This window comes from Ranitomeya imitator, chromosome 4 (genome assembly GCF_032444005.1).
Source record: "Ranitomeya imitator isolate aRanImi1 chromosome 4, aRanImi1.pri, whole genome shotgun sequence".
Lineage (NCBI taxonomy): Eukaryota > Metazoa > Chordata > Amphibia > Anura > Dendrobatidae > Ranitomeya > Ranitomeya imitator.
The window spans coordinates 397785757-397806677 of record NC_091285.1 but is presented as its reverse complement, the minus strand read 5'-3'; the positions used below and the strand labels follow the sequence as shown (position 1 = coordinate 397806677).

Sequence of the window (20921 nt, the reverse complement as noted above, 5' to 3'; positions counted from 1 at the left end):
CAAAGCACATGCATAGACATATATGTATACACAGAGACCATAAACACTTGTATACACAGAGCACATACATACAGACACCTCTCCATTACTAACTCCAGGGATTGTGGCAGCTGTGATTTTTGAGCACTCGAGTCGAGTCTGCCTGAACATCTGACCTGCTCAATTTGAGTAATGAGCACTTGAGGATTTTAGTGCTCGATCATCACTAATTGTGAGTAAAAAGTCTCAGAATACATTTTGAGGCAAATATACAAAAGAGCACACAACACAGCAAAGCTTTCTTATAAAATATTTTTATTAAGTTATTACATTGTTACATGACAAAGCAGCCAACATTCAACTGGGCAACAAATTGGTCACAGATATTATTAAGAACAGAGAAAAAGTGCATGTGCTGTATTACAGCCATGTGCTAATGGTGTAATTGTTCTTTAAGGTGAATTTGCAGCAGAATGTCTGCCTGCTGTAGCTCCTCCCTTCCCGCTCCATAGAACTTTAGGAGCACCAACTATCACCTCATATTTTAAGTTTGAATCCACTGAAGACAGATTTTACCAGAGAATAGAGAATATTAAGAATGAAAGATTAGTCCAGGAGAAAGAAGCAGGTTTCTCTGATAAAATGTATTAGGCTTTATTCACTCATCAGTATTTTTGATCAGTATTTCATTAGTATTTTTATGCCAAAACCTAGAGTGTAGGCAAAGCATAGAACAGGTGTCAATCTTTCAATTATAATTTTTCTCTATAAATTCCACTCTTGGTTTTAGCATACAAACACTGATGAAAATTACTAGCAAATCCTGACATGTGACTAAGCCCTTTACTACATTTTCTTATTTTTCACACTTACTATTGATTTATGCAAACAAAATGTAAAATAACGCTTATTCTTTAAGCTTGTTCTGTAATAAATAAGTTTAGATAATATTGATATTTTTGATGCCACATCGGTAACCCACTGAATCGATTGATCAACTCTAATACTATTTCAGGTATTGCTTTGTGAATGGCATTTTAATACTTATGTAGAATATAAAGAAAACACAAGTGTCGAAAATATTTAATTTTCCATTCCATTAAAAAGAGTTGATGGCTGAGGTAAAACATGATGAGGTGGAAGCAAAGTTTTTCGTGTATTCTGAAATCTCACCGTCTCTATTGATTTTCGTTTAGAGGAACATGGGCCGCATTCATCTCTCCTTCTTTTTGAGCTATTACTGTATTTCTCTGTGAAAATTTGGCTTTTCTAGTAGATTTTATCTTCCTAAAATGTCAAAAACAACATAGAAATTGTTAGTCTCACCTGAGGAGATGGGTCCAATAAGCGACACGTCAAAGTGTGCACAAGGACCAAGGACAGTGACACAATAAGGACTAGGACAGGGGTGGGGAATCTTTTTTCTGCGAAGGGCCATTTGAATATTTATATTTGGGGGCCGTACAAACTCCACCCACAAAGTACATCCTGACTCTGGTTCTGGTTTCAGGACGTAATCTTTCATTGCATGCCCTTCAGTGTTCAGTAGTGAACACTGCATGCGTGTGCTAACAGAGCAAGAAGAAATTAATGAGCTTGTGGCAATCAAAATACAGCTCCTTGCTCAAGAATGCTGTCCCTGAGAATCTGCTAGAGGGCCTGATAAAATGTCATCGAGGGCCGTAAATGGCCCTGGGGCCTGAGGTTCCCCACCCCTGGACTATGACGACGGGATATGCTAGATTACAAGCAAGCAAGAGTCAGGAATGTAGAATAGCACTGAAGAGCGGATTAAAATTTAAATGGTAGTTCTGAACCAGGATGTACAGTAGATGGAGGTTCTAGAAACCAGTGTGGTTTTCAGAGTTTCACAGTGCAATGTGAACAGTCTCTAGATAGCAGTTTTGTGATATACAGCAGACAATGAATTGAACAGCATGTATCATTAGATATAGATTGCAGAAACTGAAGGAATTCAGAGATGATTACAGCATAAAATGAATAGTTTTTAAATAACAGTTTAGGGGAAGTTTAGAAATGTGGTGGACATCACTTCTATAAAATATTTTATTTTTAGGGATGCTGATTCTATGGGAGGAAAAAAAGGAGGCACTGTTGCTGTGTAGGGCACCAGGGTAGCACTATTACACTTTTCTTCTTCATCCGACGTAGTGTAGAAGTCGGGGGAAAATGGGAAGGGTGCTATATTACCTGTACACCTACAATAAGCACTATATACTATTTAGAGAACTCCAATGTGTAAATCACTGGTGGTCAGTGGATTAATCTGTACACGCACGCTATAGACTATGCACTTTAAACAGAGTTCCTTTGTACAATGTCACCAATGAAAATATTAGATTTAGACATGCTTTTTTTGTTAATCATCAGTTTCATTGTATGATTCAGTCACTACTTGGTGGCATTATGTTGTCTGGTCATGGTGTGGCGGTGTTTCTCCCTTGCATTTGTTATTATTGGTATATTGTTTTTGGTATAGAGGATTATGTTTATCCAGCCTGCTCCCCTGCTTTGTCTGTCTATGAAGTGCACATAATTACATCACCCAGCTTTCCACACAGACTTTCTTCTGCTCCTAGCATTCTCATGGTATGCTTCTCAGCTAACCCCAGCTTACCCTGTGATATTTATGACCTTGTTTACTCAGGCCTGATTGTATGCATCTGGTTCACTCTTAATTCTCTGACCAAGATGAGCAGAGATCACTCCCCTCTGCTTCACACCTGAACGCACTTAGTTTGCCATATATTGCATAGCCCAAGTCTGCAATCACTTCAGTCTGCAGTGTGATCCCTTAGAAGTGTGTCCTTAAAAGTGTGGATTACAGTAGAATTAAAACCTGAATTGAACCTGAAGGGAACTGAAGGTAACTGGCCACAGTCATGGTAAACAATGTTTCTCTTAGTTTTCACTTTCATCCCTATAATCCTTCACTTTCTGCTCACTTCCCTGATCCCTACACCAAGTAAGGAACTGTTCATCTCCTCGTCAATCCTCCCCATCCACCTCACCTCCTCCTCCAAACTGTTCCTTAACATACAATCATCTGTCTCCAAGCACAGACAGCCCCCTCATGCCCTCTCCTGCTCCCACCTGCTAACACTTTCTCTGCTCCTTCTCACTGCTGGTGATATCTCTCCAAATCCTGGTCCTCCTCACCACATTCCCACAGTCATTTCTACCTCCCATCCACGTTCTATCACAAACTTCCGTAACCTCTCTAACCTTATACCCATTTGCCCAGCCCCCGCCTCCCCAGTCCCACTTACAGGAGCTCTGTGGAACGCTCGCTCTGTCTGCAACAAGCTCTCCTACATCCATGATCTCTTTGTTACTACCAAACTTTCCTTCCTCGCCATCACCGAAACCTGGCTCACCCCTTCTGACACAGTCTCCCCTGCTGCACTCTCTTACGGTGGCTTCCACCTTTCCCACACACCCCGCCCCAGCAGCAAACATGGCGGAGGAGTTGGTTTTCTTCTGTCAGATAACTGCTCCTTCACCCCAATCCCACTGCCACCCTCTGTTACCCTCCCTTCCTTTGAGGTGCACTCTGTGCGCATCTATTCCCCCACCAACCTCCAACTGGCTGTCATTTACCGCCCCCCAGGGCCAGTCACCATCTTCTTTGACCACTTCACCACCTGGCTACTTCATTTCCTTTCTGCGGACATCCCCACTATCATCATGGGTGACTTCAACATACCCATTGACACTTCCCTCTCAGCTGCCACTAAACTTCTAACTCTCACTTCCTCCTTCGGCCTCACTCAATGGTCTTCTGCAGCCACTCACAAAGATGGTCACACACTGGACATCATCTTCACCCGCCTCTGCTCTCTATCTAACCTCTCTAACTCACCTCTTCCACTCTCTGACCACAACTTTCTCACATCTCTCTCCACTCCATGTCTACAATCCCCACCCCACAAACTTTCACACCCTCGCAGAAATATTAAACATCTTGACCTACATTCATTCTCTGAATCCCTCCTCCCCCTCACAGGCATAAGTTCCATACACAATGCGGATGACGCTGCTGCTCTATATAACACCACAATAGCTGTAGCTCTGGAATCTGCTGCCCCACTTACACATACCAAAGCTCGCAAATCAACAGACAGCCCTGGTACACCAGCCTGACTAAAGAACTGAGGCGAGCTTCCAGGGCTGCTGAGCGCAGATGGAAAAGATCCCACTCCAACGAGCACTTCATCGCATTCAAACAGTCCCTCACTACTTTCAAGACCACACTCGCCACAGCTAAACAAACCTACTTCTCATCTCTCATATCCGCTCTCTCTCACAACCCTAAACAGTTATTCAACACCTTCAATTCTCTCCTCCGACCCCCAGCACCTCCTCCCTCCCCACTTATCTCCACTGAAGACTTTGCCTCATTTTTCAAGCAGGAGATTGATAGCTTTAGAGACAGTTTTGGTCAACAACCCCCAGAGCCCTTCCTCCTGATTTCCCAGCCCTCCACCTCCAAAACCAACTTCTCCACCATTACAGAAGATCAACTCTCCACTCTACTCTCAAGATCGCATCTCACCACCTGTGCACTTGACCCACTCCCATCCCACCTCATCCCAAACCTCACCACAATCTTCATCCCAACCCTAACCCATCTCTTCAACCTATCACTAACAACTGGTGTCTTCCCCTCAAGCTTTAAACATGCCTCCATCACACCTATCCTCAAAAAGCCCTCTCTTGACCCATCCTCTGTATCTAGCTATCGCCCTATATCACTTCTCCCCTATGCCTCCAAACTACTGGAACAACACGTCTACCTTGAACTGTCCTCCCATCTCTCTTCTTGCTCCCTCTTTGACTGCCTTCCGGTCACACCATTCCACCGAAACTGCCCTAACTAAAGCCACCAATGACCTCTTAACCGCCAAGAGCAAGCGACACTACTCTGTCCTCCTCCTCCTCGACCTGTCGGCTGCCTTTGACACAGTGGACCATTCCCTATTATTACAAACCCTCTCATCCCTTGGCATCGTAGACTTGGTCTTATCCTGGATCTCATCATACCTAACAGACCAGACATTCAGCGTCTCCCACTCACACACCACCTCCTCACCTCGCCCCCTATCTGTCGGAGTCCCACAAGGTTCAGTCCTTGGGCCCCGTGCTCTTCTCCATTTACACCTTTGGCCTGGGACAGCTCATAGAATCTCATGGCTTTCAGTATCACCTCTATGTTGACGACACACAGATCTACATCTCTGGACCAGATATCACCTCCCTTCTAACCAGAATCCCTCAATGTCTGTCCACTATTTCATCCTTCTTCTCCGCTAGATTTCTGAAACTTAACATGGACAAAACAGAATTCATCATCTTTCCCCCATCTCACGCGACCCCCCCAACGAACCTATCCATTACAGTAAATGGCTGCCCACTCTCCCCAGTCCCACAAGCTCGCTGCCTCGGGGTAATCCTTGTCGCTGATCTCTCCTTCAAACCCCATATCCAAGCCCTTTCCACTTCCTGCCGACTTCAACTCAAAAATATTTCACGAATCCGTTCATTCCTCAACCATAAATCTGCAAAAACCCTAGTCCATGCCCTCATCATCTCTCGCCTTGACTACTGCAACCTCCTGCTCTGTGGCCTCCCCTCTAACACTCTCGCACCCCTCCAATCTATTCTAAACTCTGCTGCCCGACTAATCCACCTGTCCCCCCGCTATTCCCCGGCCTCTCCCCTCTGTCAATCCCTTCACTGGCTCCCGATTGCCCAGAGACTCCACTACAAAACCCTAACCATGACGTACAAAGCCATCCACAACCTGTCCCCTCCATACATCTGCGACCTCATCTCCCGGTACTTACCTACCCGCAACCTCCGATCCTCACAAGATCTTCTACTCTACTCCCCCCTTATCTCCTCTTCCCACAATCGTATACAAGATTTCTCTCGCGTATCACCCCTACTCTGGAACCCTCTACCACAACACATCAGACTCTCGCCTACCATCGAAACATTCAAAAAGAACCTGAAGACCCACCTCTTCAGACAAGCCTACAACCTGCAGTTACCACCGATCGACCAAACCGCTGCATGACCAGCTCTACCCTCACCTACTGTATTCTCACCCATCCCTTGTAGATTGTGAGCCTTCGCGGGCAGGGTCCTCATTCCTCCTGTACCAGTTATGACTTGTATTGTTTAAGATTATTGTACTTGTTTTTAATATGTATACCCCTCCTCACATGTAAAGCGCCATGGAATAAATGGCGCTATAACAATAAATAATAATAATAATAATAATTATGTTGTGCATGGAGATCAGATGTTCTCTCCGCTATCAATAAGGAAAAGATTTTTTATTTCCATAGAGATTAAATACTCGAGAGTTTAACCCCTTTCTGTCCTGTGACATACTAATACACAGTCAGAATACTTTGCTGCCAAATAATCCACAAATTTGGGCAAAATTTGAGTCCATCTCTAACAAATTTGCATTCGATACATTTAGAAATAAAGACTCCTAGAAAAACATTTCCATGTTGCAAAATCAGCTCAGTGAACACCTGACGACCAAGAATTGGGGTTCCCTGAAAGTGAAGCTTGAATTTTACTAAATTTAGGAATGTTATAGAGCAAACCAAATGCACAAAGTGGTTCAGGGATGCGGAAAAAATACAACACGATAGACGGTCTAACAATAACCTACAAAAACCCTAATCTTGCCTGCTGTCCCTTCCTATCAGTGGGGGTTGGCACCCTATTAGATATGGTTTTTTGGTGCCCCCACTCCACGGCGGCTGTCCCAAAATATAGCCCTGATAATTCCCTAATATGCTATAGGTGGGAAAACAGCAAGCAAATAAAAGAGATGAAGGGATAGTGCATATTGATTAAAGAAACATAGGTTATTGTACCAATTGGCACCCTTATATACCAATGACATGTACTAATCTACAGAAAGATCTCATATAGCTCTTATGGGACCCATATACAATAGATATACATCATGGACCCTTTACAGCTAGTTGAGACCTGCACACAAAAACCAACGGGCCATAAGACTAGCTTTTAAGCATGGTTTATACACAAACAATTCACCACATTGAATGCAAACAAATACACGTAGATATACAGTTTGTGGCTATTAAAAGAAAAAGATGAAAAGATAAACACAGTTGGGGTTTAACCTAAACTTAGCTTCTAGGGTACATTTGCCCAGATAAGGAGATCAAGTAAACCACAGGAGATAATTCTCCATGTTTTTTGGGTTTACTACTTCCGATTCCAAGTTAACGGATGAATCCAGTGTAGGTCCTTCAACCTCTACTCATTTTTTAGGAAAAAGAAAGGTCAAGATCACACATCGAGGAGGCGTCGCAGAGGTGGTTGAAAACATATTAGGAAGATAGGAAGAACAGAGGACAACGAGACTTGCTACAATGTAGATACGAGAAATGGAGGGAAGGAAGAAGGATGTATTAACAACAGAGAATTGGTGGTAAATATTTTATTAATTCCCCTGACTGACATTCAATTGGATGTGTTATCTAAGGGTTTATCTTTTTGCTCCTCCAATATACCAGATTGGTTTCAACTTGAAAATGATTTGTACATGTTTCTCAGAAGACTACGTTTATTCTCGTTCTTTGGGGTTAATGATTCTGCACAATTACCTGTTGAGGGTCTTTCTTCTATGTAAACGTTATGTGATGTGGTACTCTACAACAAAAGTATCTTTCAACCACCTTGCAATAATTATTTTGTTGAATCTTATATACAATTGATTAAAAATTATGTGTAATTACTGAAACATAATTTCCACTTAAAGTCCAAACATAATTTATTCATTCTTGAAAGGAGAGCTCTGACGGGTTAAATTAATGTAAGTAAAATATCAATAAAGCCAGAGGATAGGGGCGGGGCGTGTTGGTTTTGGATAGTTGTAAATACACACGTGGTCAAAATTGTTGGTACCCTTTGTTTAATTGCAGAAAAACCCACAATGGTCATAGAAATAACTTGAATCTGACAAAAGTTAATATGATAATGAACAAATGAAAGTCAGACATTGCTTATTAACCATATTTCCACAAAATAAAATAAATAAAACTCATGAAATAGGCCTGGACAGAAATGATGGTACCCCTGAAAATAATATGACAAAACAGATATGTTAAATCAGTGTGTCCACTAATTAGCATCAGAGGTGCCTACAATCTTGGAATCGGTGAGTGGGCCTGTGTATAGTGCAACAGATACTCACTGTGCTGTTTGGTGACATGGTGTATATCACACTCAACATGGACCAGAGGAAGCGAAGGAAAGAGTTGTCTCTGGACTCAGGAGATGAGAAATAAAATTATAGACAAACATGTTAAAGGTAAAAGTTATAAGACCATCTCCAAGCAGCTGGATGTTCCTGTGACTACAGTTGCATATATTATTCAAAAATGTAAGATCCATGGGACTGTAGCTAACCTCTCTGGATGTGGCTGCAGGAGGAAAATCGATGACAAATCAAAGAGACGGATAATTCGAATTGTAACAAGAGAGCCCATAAAAACTTCTAAACAGATCAAAAGTGAACTTCAAGCTCAAGGAACATCTGGGTCAGATCCCACATTCGTCGTTGTATGAGCCAAAGTGGACTTCATGGGAGACGACCAAAGAGGACATCATTGTTGAAATAAAAATCATAAAAAAGCCAGACTGGAATTTGCCAAACTACATGTTGACAAGCCACAAAGCTTCTGGGAAAATGCCCAATGGACAGATGAGACAAAAATTTAACTTTTTTTGGCAAGGCACATTAGCTCTCTGTTCACAGATGGAAAAATTAAGCATATTAACCCCTTCACCCCGAAGCCTGTTTTCAACTTCCTGACCAGGCCATTTTTTTAAATTCTGACCACTGTCACTTTATGAGCTCATAACTCTGAAACGCTTCAACGGATCTTGGTGATTCTGAGAATGCTTTCTCGTGACATATTGTGCTTTATGATAGTGGTAAAATTTCTTCCATTTGACTTGCATTTATTTGTGAAAAAAATGGAAATTTGGCGAAAATTTTGAAAATTTAGCAATTTTTTAACTTTAAGTTTGTATGCCCTTAAATCAGAGCGATATGTCACAAAAATTAGTTCAGAAATAACATTTCTCACATGTGTACTACACATCAGCACAATTTTAGAACCAAAATATTTTTTGGTCAGGAAGTTATAAGGGTTAAAAGATGACCTGCAATTTTTTATTTTTTCAATAAAATTTAGGAAACCATTTTTTTTAGGGACCACCTCACACTTGAAGTTACTTTGAGGGGTCTATATAACAGAAAATACCCAAAAGTGACACCATTCAAAAAACTGCACTCCTCAAGGTACTCAGAACCACATTCAAGAAGTTTATTAACCCTTCGGGTGCTTCACAGGAGCTGAAGCAATGTGGAAGGAAAAAATGAACATTTAACTTTTTAGTCACAAAAATGATCATTCGGCAACAATTTGTTTATTTTCACAAGGGTAAAAGGAGAAAATGATCCACTAAAGTTGGTGAGCAATTTCTCCTGAATACGCCGATATCCCATATGTGGGGGAAAACCACTGTTTGGGCGCACAGCAGGGCTTGGAAGAGAAGGAGCGCCTTTTTACTTTTTGAACGCAAAATTGGCTGGAATTGAGAGTGGACGCCATGTTGTGTTTGAAGAGACCCTGATGTGCCTAAACATTGGAAAACCCCAACAAGTGACCCCATTTTGGAAACTAGACCCTTGAACGAACTTATGTAGCTGTGTGTTGAGCACTTTGAACCCCCATGTGCTTCACAGAAGTTTATAGCGTAGAGCCGTGAAAAAAACAAACACATTTTTTCCACAAAAAATGATCTTTTAGCCCCAATTTTTTTATTTTCACAAAGGTAATGGGAAAAAATAAACCTCTACAGTCGTTGCACATTTTCTCCTGAGTACACCAATAACCCATATGTGGGGGAAAACCACTGTTTGGGCGCACAGCAGGGCTCGGAAGGGAAGGAGCACCTTTTGACTTTTTGAATGCAAAATTGGCTGGAATTGAGAGTGGACGCCATGTTGCTTTTGAAGGGCCCCTGATGTGCCTAAACATTGGAAAACCCCAACAAGTGACTCTATTTTGGAATCTAGACCCTTTATTGAACTTATGTAGCTGTGTGGTGAGCACTTTGAACCCCCAGGTGCTTCACAGAAGTTTATAACGTAGAGCCGTGACAAAAAAAATCACATTTTTGCCACGAAAATGATCTTTTAGCAACGATTTTTTTATTTTCAGAAGTGTAAAAGGAGAAAATGGTCGACTAACATTGTTGAGCAATTTCTCCTGAATATGCCAATATCTCATATGTGGGGGAAAACCACTGTTTGGGCGCACAGCAGGGCTCGGAAGGGAAGTTCTGTTTTGGATTGCAGACTTTGATGGAATGGTCTGCGAGCGTCATGTTGCATTTGCAGAACCCCTGATGTGCCTAAACAGTGGAAATCCTACATTATTGACCCCATTTTGAAAACTACACCTCTGAAGGAATTTATCTAGAGGCATAGTTTTATAGTAATAACTATAATGCTTTTGGTTTTAGTGTATGAATTTATAATGTGGCGGTATGTGTAAGATGTGCTCGGTACATCAGATTATAGATGTGTTGTGTCAAAAGGGTATAAACTAATTTTATTAATTTGTGGACATGTGGTACGCTTTGAAATAATCCTTAATGCAAAGGCCAGGTTTCTCAGGGCAGGTTTCACAATGGTAAGTTGTGTCCTTTCGGATTCCTCTCTTGGAGCATACTCAGCACCGCTTTTGTGATCGGCCTGTCCTCGCTGCTTGGGGAACCTGTCCTGGGAAATGTTGACCTGGGACAATCCGGGCACTATCAGATTCAGAAGTACTGGGGCCCTCACCTCCCCGAGTGAAAAACATTAGGGCCTTGATGACTACCTCCTGAAACTGAAGAAAGGTCCCCGTATTGCCTGCAGATCAGGACAGCACAAAAGCATTGCACAGTGCCATCTGTATAATGTGCACGGCCAATTTTTTGTACCATACTTTGGCTTTTCGCATGGCACTGTATGGTTGGAGGACCTGATCTGAAAGATCCACAGCCCCCCATGTACCGATTGTAATCCAAAATACAATCTGGCTTTCGGACTTGTGCTGTGGTCCCACAAACAGTTCTGGTTCACTGCGTTGAGAAACACGTGATGGTGTCTCTGCGGTGTTGGATGTTTTGATCTCCCCGAGGTCATTCATCCTTATGTTTATAGTCCCACGAACAGTGACAAGGATGCTGTTGTCACGGTGTATGGTGGTCAGGATAAGGACATCCCTTTTGTCCTTATACTTGACCACTAGCATGTTGTTGCTGCATTGGGCTCTGCTTTCCCCTTTTCTCATTTGCCCAATTAGCGGCTTAGGGAGGCCTCGCTGATTTTTTCGCACGGTGCCACATGCAGCTGTACCTCTGGCAGAGAGGGCCTTGAAGAGTGGGACACTAGTGTAAAAGTTATCAATGTAGAGGTGATAACCTTTATCCAGCAGTGGGTGCAGCAATTCCCACACAATTTTCCCACTCACCCCCAGGATGGGGGGGCATTCAGGGGGATTAATTTGGGTGTCCTTCCCCTCGTAGACCCTAAATCTGTGGGTGTACCCTGAGGTACTCTCGCACAGTTAGTACAGCTTTATTCCGTACCTGGACCTCTTACTGGGCAGGTATTGTCGGAATTTTAGCCTCCCTTTGAAATGAATGAAAGATTCATCAATAGCGATGTCCCTCTAGGGTGTGTACGCCTCAGCAAATTTTCTGCTGAAGTGTTCAACCACTGGCCGAATTTTATATGGACGATCAAAGTTAGGATCATCTCGGGGAGGACACTGTGCATTATCACTATAATGCAAAAATCTTTGGATCCCTTCAAATCGTGTCCTTGTCATGGCCATGCGGAATACCGGTGTACTGTAGAGAATATCAGTACTCCAGTACTGACGAATCTCTGTTTTTTTATTATGCCCATATGCAGCACAATTCCACAAAATGTCATCATCTCTGCTGCATTTACGGGGGTCCATCTGGCATATGATGACGTGGGATTTTGGGTGAAAAATTGCTGGGCATACAGGTTTGTCTGGGCCACCATAAGATTTATTATTTCCTCACTGAAAAACAATTTGAAGAAGTAAATTTCAGTGAGGCCAGTGGTGTCAAACTGGATTCCTGAGCTGCTGCTGAAATCCCGAATGACGGGCTGAAAGTTTTCAGGGGGGTGCAATCCATATGGGATCGATTGCTGCAGGAGTTGCCTGGGTCCTAGGGCGCCTTGTTGAGGGTCCTTCTTCACCAGATGAGGAGGATGAGGGGGAGGAGGAGGAATAGAGGAATGTGGGATCTTCCTCACTAGCTGTATCCGTGTCGGACGCAAGGCGTAAGCCTCCTCTGGTGAATAGCGCCTTGTTGACGAATGGGCCATTTTAATTTTTTTTCCCAAACCCTGGGGATGTGTGTGTAAGTGGTGCTTTTACACGTGTAATGTGTGGGGCTTGTGTAATAGTTTACTCTTTATTATAACAAAACAGAGAAAAAAGAAGTAGAGAGGTAAAATGTAGAAGAAAAAATGTAGAGAAAAATCAGATTTTAAAAAAATGTTTGGATAAAAAAAAAACAGACGTTCACTACACTAATGCCTTCCCTATAAATTTATCCGACGAAAATTCTTTTTGCAAAAGAAAAACGGACGTCACCAACAATGTGACGTACGCTCCCCTAATGCACTTTTTATGCAAGAAAAAAAAAGCTACCTCCCGTCCTATAAAACTACTCTGTACTTTTTTTTTCTAAAACAAGATCGGTTGTCACTAACGCTGTGATGCCGGCTGTACTAACACGCTACCACTAAAACTACGCTGTACAATTTTTTTTCTCTAAAAGACGATCGGTCGTCACTAACGATCTGACACCGGCAACACTACCTTGCTATGTCTAAAACTACACTGTACTATTATTTTTTTCTAAAAAAAACTTGGACGTCGCTTAGACTGCGAAGTCCGCTACACTAACTAGCTAAAAAAGAAAAATTCCCAAGGTGCAGTCTCTGATCAGCAGCGATACTGATCAAAGTGCTGTGGACACAGAAAGAGCACGAATGCTCTGCGCGGGACGCCGCACACAGGAAAAAAAGCGCAAAAAAGTGCGCTAAAAATTCAATTGGATGGGGGGACGTCACCAAACACTGACGCCGGCTACACTACTTTGCTACGTCTAAAACTACACTATACTAACTACGATTATTTTTTTTCTAAAAAAAACTTGGACGTCGCTTAGACTGCAAAGTCCGCTACATTAACTAGCTAAAAAAGAAAAATTCCCGTGGCGCAGTCTCTGATCAGCAGCGATACTGATCAAAGCGCTGTGGACACAGGAAGATCACGAATGCTCTGCACGGGACGCCGCACACAGGAAAAAAGCGCAAAAAAGTTCGCAAAAAAATCAATTGGAGGGAGGAGAGGGAGGGGGGTACTGGAACAGGGAGGGGATGGGAATGGGGACTTCAAACACTGACGCTGGCTATGGTACTTTGCTGAGCCTGAAACTACACTGTACTAGCTACCAAATACAAAACTCACAAACCAAAACAGAATCAGCGTGGCAAATACTGTGAAGAAATAATATTTATTTTAGAAAATACAAAATATTAAAAACATAATATTGGCCAGCTGAAAGTTAATGGACAAATTACTGTGGACTGATCGCTAGCAAAACACATGCACGGGGGAAGGCAATGAAGCCAAAAACAAGGCGACCAAAAAAGTCCATGTATAATAGTATGAAAAAAATTCTTTATTAAGATATATATAAGACAGTACAAAGAACCAGGCTTAAAAATGGCGCATGTGGAAGGCAACCAATGTAAAAGGAACAAAACAAGTTGAGTGAAGTGCGAGCGGGAGAGATTAGTGTGGCCACCATATGCAGCATAAGAAGGTACAAAAGATGCTAAGATCTATAGAAATAGCCGAATAAAATAGGGACATTACCTACCAATGCTGCGAGGTATAGGGATTCCAGGGGTCCGCTCACACACCCCAACGATCGTTTCGGACACTCTCCTTTTTCAGGGGGCATGAATGCTCTGCGCGGGATGCTGCGCACATGAAAAAAAGCGCAAAAAAGTGTGCAAAAAAATCAATTGAAGGGAGGAGAGGGGGTACTGGAACAGGGATGGGGGGATGGGAAAGAGGTGGGGGAGGTGCTGCTGCTGTGATCACAGGCCTCACACAGCAGGCAGATGGCAGCAGAGAGCACAGAGCACAAAGCTGGAGCAGGAGATCAGCACAGGAGGCAGGAGATCGCCGGGTTGATCACACTGGCCACCAATGGATTCTTTGACTCAGGTGAGACAGAGGGGCTTGGACAACCGCTCTGCACGCCAAATCTGAGAGAAAGATGGTGCTATTTTAAATTAACCCCTTTGGCGCTGATTGGCCAGAAGCTATTGTTCAGCCAATCAGCGCCATAGGGGTTAATCAGGAGAGGTGACGTGGTGATCACCCCACCTACTGTGACGGCTGTGATTGGTGTGACGTCACACAGCACCAATCACAGCATGTCACATGCTTTTTTTTTTTACAACTTTATTGTCAGCTTTGCTGTGATTGGCTGGTGAGAGTTCACCAGCCAATTACAGCGATCGCCGACGCGGGGGGCGGATCAGCCCCTCGTGGTGACGTGCCTGGGTGGTCTGCTGTTAGAAACAGCAGCCACCCTCACCCGGTCACCACACGATGCAGCGCGGTGAGCGGAAATAGCAGTGCCGTACTAGTACTGCGGTTTGCGGCAAAGCAGTACTAGTACGGCGCATGTCAGGAAGGGGTTAAGAAAAGAACACTGTCCCTACTGTGAAACATGGAGGAGGCTCTGTTATGTTCCAGAGCAGCTTTGCTGCATCTGGCACAGGGTGTCTAGAATCTGTGCAGGGTATAATGATTTCAAGACTATCAAGAGATTCTAGAGAGAAATGTGCTGCCCAGTGTCAGAAAGTGTGGTTTCATTCTCAGGTCATGGGTCTTGCAACAGGTTAATGACCCAAAACACACAGCTAAAAACACCTAAGAATGGCTAAGAGGAAAACAGGAAAACATTGGACTATTCTGAAGTGGCCTTCTATGAGCCCTGACCTAAATCCTATTGAGCATCTTGGGAAAGAGCTGAAACATGCAGTCTGGAAATTGCAACCTCCAAACATGAGATAACTAGAGTTGTTTGCTCTTGAGGAGTGGGCCAAAATACCTGTTGAGAGGTGCAGAAGTCTCATTGACAGTTACAGGAATCGTTTGATTGCAATGATTGCCTGAAAAGGTTGTGCAACAAAATATTAAGTTAAGGGTACCATCATTTCTGTCCAGGCCTATTTCATGAGTTTTATTTTTTTTTTAATTCAGTGGAAGCATGGTTGACAAGCAATGTCTGACTTTCATTTGTTCATTATCATAGATCTTTTATTTATTATTACTTTTTGTCAGATTCAAGTTATTTCTGTGACCATTGTGGGTTTTTCTGTCATGAAACGAGGGGTACCAACAATTTTGACCATGTGTGTACAACTTTTAATTTGTACTATAAAATATATGAAGCCCATAATAATAATAATAATAATAATCTTTATCTATATAGCGCTAACATATTCCGCAGCGCTTTACAGTTTAACAGCTTCAAACACAACAGTCATAAGTAACAATGTTAACAATATAATAATTAAAGCAACGCAAGACGACCCTGCTCGTGAGAGCTTATAATCTACAATGAGGTGGGGAAATACAAAGTACAGGTGTGTATTTACAATGATGTATTTACAATGATGGTCCAGCCATCTTCAGGGAGTGGGGGATAGATGGAAGTAGTGAATGGGCTACACACAAACAAAATAACTGGTAATAATAAGTCATAAACAATACAAAGAGAATAAATAAAGTGCTAGTGCTTCAAGATAATCTGTGCTCATAGTAAAAATTGGTTTGATCTCACCAATGTAGTTTTTTTCCTTTTCTTTCTGTCACAGGTTCACGGGACAGGAACGGGAGAAGAACAATGGTAGTAGACAGGGGGGAGTGATAAGTTACTCTTTTCCTCTAAAACTCCTTGTTGTGCCCCTGCTTTGCTCTTGTCCTTACAAGGGCAGTCCCCAAGTATAGCTTGTTCACAGATTACCCATAGGGATTGTATGGTCTCCCAACGGGATTCCCTCTCCATTCGGGGGGTTCATCAGGGGGGAATTTAATAATATATGGGAATATGGATTGAACTCTTGCAGTGGCAAGTAATACCAAAAATAAATGAGTCTGACCAGTTGTGTCAGTGCCCCTACATGGGATTTGTTGTAGCTCAACGTCATGTCAGATATCATATTTATGTATTAGGTACTGTAGGTCCACCTCCTACTAGAGTGGCATCTGATGCCATTTCCAGTCTTTTGGACCGCAGGCCCATGTGTTTGGAATGCATACAGCAGCAATGGAGTAGCTTCCGGACTGCCGGAAGGTCATGTTACCACTAGTATTGTCACTTCCGGCCTTTGGACAGCACTCCTCTTGTGTTGAGAAACGTACTTCGATGATGATCACTTCTTGCAGGGTCGGGGTACCGACATGGGGTCCATTGTGGCCCCCACTTATGCTAACATCTACATGGCGGAATTTGATGACGTACACGTATACAGTTCCACTTTCTAGCAACCTGCTCGGGCCTGGTGGCGATACATTAATGATGTCTTTTTATTGCGGGAGGGTAGTGTTGATGAATGTCTTGCCTTCCAGAGTGAACATAATCATGTCTATCCAGAGGTGCAGTTTACATTAACCCATTCCATGACTGAGTTGCAGTTCATTGATACCCTGGTATATAAAGATAATGGTATATTGATCACTGACTTGTTTGTAAAACATACTGACAAAAGTAGCTTATTACATTTTGATAGCAATCATCGACGCAAAATGATTAAGCCTCTCCCTTGGAGTCAATTGATCAGGGTCAGATGAACTGTTTCATGTGAAGAAAAATTGGATTGGTGGTTGGAGGAGATGTTTTGGAAATTTATATCTAGGGGATATCCAAATAATAAAATCAATAGATTTAAGCAGAGGGCTCTATTGCTAGAATGGAAGGATCTCTTGAGGTATGCATGCACAAAACAGACAGGAAAGATAATTACCTTTGTCTCAACCTTTTGCCCTGTTAGGGGATGTATAGCGGGTATCTTTAATAAACATTGTCCCCTATTACATAGGGGTCTTCCCTTGATACTGCACTTGGAATCTTGGACCCCTCCATTATATAAACGGGATCGAAATTTGGAGGACAGGTTGGTAAAATCTGATTTCGGCACTCTGAAAGTGCTGACACAAACCACACTCAGCACTTCCAGACTGGGAAACTTTCCATGTTTTGGGTGTGCATGCTGCGAAAACATGATTGGTCTAAGGGAGATTTTACATTAGATATCCATGTTTAAATGTCATTGATTGGTAGGTTGTAACTATAACAACATAGATGCATCCTTTTCATTGGTAATCACTTTATTTTGGTTTTTAACCTTTACTGTTCCTACTACTATATATGCAGATTTTGTATCTATTTATATTTGATGTTGATATTGTCTTTATAAAGAACTGAGATTTAGGGTTTTGTATATCGAAAATGTATGCTTTTATGTATTTTATATTAGGGGGTTGGGTCTGTATGGTGATTGGTGTTTGTATGTGAACCACAGTATATAAACCCCTCTACACTCAATTATATGGTCTAGATAAATACCTGCAATGGATCAAAACATTCTAATTGCATGATGGTGGAATACAGACTAAATTTTTGCTGGATGCTGTCTACATTTATTCTGGCTGATGTTATCAAGTGGGTGCCTTGGAGCATTTGGATGTGCATCTTGACATTGAGTGCTGTTCTCTTTTCAATTGGAATACTAATACACAGTGGCAGAGATAGACTTAAAGGGATTCTTTAGTGAAAAAAATGATCACCTATCCACAGGATACGTGATAACATTGATAGGCGGAGGTTCGACTGCAGGGACCCGCACTGAAAGGCAGAATGGGGAACTATTATTCCCATTAGAATATTTGACTATTGCCCAATCCGGATTTTTCCGGCAGCCCCATTGAGAACAAATGGAGTGTCTGTCAGACATCTGACCTTCCATGCCATTTTCAAATGGGGGGTAAAAGTGTCCAATCCGGGATAAAAGTTTCCAAATTGTTCCAACCAATTCATACATTAATATCACTTATCCTGTGTAGAGGAGATAACTTGTTGTTTTCTATCACCTATGATTGCACCACCTGAGCGAGAATCTGCCGATCCAGGAAATCCACTGAAATAAATGGGCGGCACCTCTCCCCCGCATCAGTTGGGTTACTGCCCCTAATGGTAGGCCTCAAGATGAAGATGTGAGCAGGTTGCGGGATGCAGTGACGCACAAGAGGCAGAACAAGGGTTAACAATTTAATTTAACTGTGGGATACGACAATGGCAATTTAAATGTGGCAATGTCTGGCAACGAGAGCAGCGGCGTACAGTCCTGCACCCTTCTCTGGCCCTCAGGCTTACGTGCAGCGATCAGCTATACAGGGCTCTCGGCTCTCTCCCTGTTACTGCGGTGTGCCTTGGCAGTGTTCTGGAGTCAGGTCGGCCGTGTGTCACTACGGTCCGGCTGCCCACACCGTGGAGCACGCACCTCACCTCTGTCACTGCTAGCGGGAAACTGGCTGATGCTGCACGAGCTTTCACTTTTAACCACACCCCTGGTTTCTGGGTCAGGGCACCTGTCCGAGCCTTTCTGCCTTCCCCCGGACAACATGGGATGCAGCCTCGACAGTTCCAGACCCGGCTTAGTACAGGTACTCGCGGTCTGGTCTTCCTCCTTACACTCCCCCTTCTCCTTTAGCTCGCCATTCCACGGGTAAAAGTTCTTGCAGCAAGCGTTGGCACTCATCCATTTCTTGGGCAATCGCTGCCAAATAAACTGATCTTGTTCATAACGATTAGGAGGTCTTCCAATGGTCGTCCGTGCAGTGCAGCGTAGATCAGGTTGAGTAGTGGAGTCTGGTTGGATAGTGGAAGGCAGGGGTGTATCTGGTTCTGATGGGACAGCCATTTCTAGAGTTTCTGGCTGACATATTTCCCCTGGACTAGCGGCCGGTGAGCTTTCTGTCTGAAGATGATGCAACTGGTTCTAATCCATCGTAGTCAAAAGTTGGAGGGCTATGAGCCTCGATGGGTCCTGACTCTCTCTCCTCCTCCTCAGGGTACCACGACCGGCAGGGACGCAACATGGACTATGCGAGTAGGCACTTCTTCTTCACCCTCAGGTTGAATCTCATACACTGGACCAGCATTGTCAACTCGGCATTTCACTCGATATGGAATTTTCTCCCACCGGTATTCCAGCTTGCCCTGTGGCCTCTTGTCCCGGACCAGTATTCAATCTCCCACTTTAAGAGCTGTCCCTCAGAGAGGCATTGCTTCATGGTGCTCGAGTTCTCGGAACTTAGTCTGTACCAGCTGGTGGAGAGTCTACAACCGATGTCTATGTTCTCGGATCCAGAAAGACACCCCTGTCCATGGGTAGTCTTCTTCTGGTTCCAGCTCTAGCTCGGTGATTTCTCATCCTTTCCGCCCAAATAGTAGGGTATACGGGGTGTATCCTGTTGTGCGGTGCACCCGATTGTTGTAGACCCAGACCAATTTGGCCCCTAGTCCATAATTGAATGCGGCCAATGCAAACAAGGCCGCAGTACTATCAGGATCCCGGTCGAGCAGCGTGGCAATGTCCGGCAACGAGAGCAGCAGAGGACACTCCTGCACCTTCTCTGGCCCTCAGGCTTACGTGCAGCGATCAGCTGTACAGGGCTCTCAGCTCTCTCCCTGTTACTGCGGTGGGCCCCAGCAGTGTTCTGGCATCAGGTCGGCCATGTGTCACTATGGCCCTGCTGCACACACCACAGAGCACGCTATGCACGCACCTTGCCTCTGTCACTGCTGATGGGAAACTGGCTGACACTGCGCGCTTTCACTTTTAACTGCGCCCTCGCCTTCTGGGTCAGGGCACCTGTCCAAGCCTTTTTGCCTTCCCCCAGACAACATGGGACACAGCCTCAACAGTTCTGGACCCGGTTTAGAACAGGTACCCGCGATCCAGTCTTCCTCCTTACAAAGATATCAGGAGTGGTTGGAAAAATGAGCCTACCCAGGCCTGACAGGGTATGAGCAGTTGAGGTTTTCGTTCCAAGTCTCTGGCCACTGCGCCATCTCAGGCATGCACATCCGCGGGATGCACCAAGAGGGGTCCTGATGACAAGTGCGCAGAGGTTGTCTGAACCAAAAGTCATAGGTTGACTTCCAGTAGGTTCCGGTTGAGGCAGGGAGAATGCTGCGTGGGTGCCTCATTTAAAAGGGAAGTTAACACATTTTCAGTTCAGGGCTTTACCCCTAAGTCTGTTCATGGCACCAAGGGTTTTTACTAAGAACATCGCGGAGGTGACAGCTCACCTTTGGATGCAAGATACGCTGATCTTCTCATATCTAGATGATTTTTGGATTGTGGCAAGCTCAGTGGAGCACTGCAATACTCAACTTGTAAGAGTTAGGGCTATTTTAGCAGAGTTGGGTTGGTTGCTGACTCTAAAACAATCAAGACTAAGACCGTTAAAACTTCAGTCCTTTCTGGATCTTATGTTGGACTCGACAAGTCAGACATGCCACTAATGTCACAGAAAGCACCTACTACTGTATAGATGACTAATTTAATCCAGACCAATTTTTCAATGCATTTTTAGAGTGTTATATACCACCTTTATGTCACAGAAAGTATTTAATACTCTAGTCCTGACAGATTTTTTAACCTTTTC

The 20921-nt window shown here is 43.5% G+C and overlaps 1 protein-coding gene across 1 annotated transcript in view; it reads right to left on the bottom strand.

The window, feature by feature from the left end:
- Positions 1-355: 355 nt before the first annotated feature.
- Positions 356-20921, bottom strand: part of LOC138674524 (uncharacterized) — a 172413-nt gene continuing 151847 nt past the window's right edge. Inside the window, exon 7 of the mRNA XM_069762349.1 lies at positions 356-1266. Within this exon, the coding sequence (XP_069618450.1) occupies positions 1158-1266 (109 nt within the window). The 3' untranslated portion in view covers positions 356-1157. The remainder of the gene's footprint in view (positions 1267-20921) is intronic.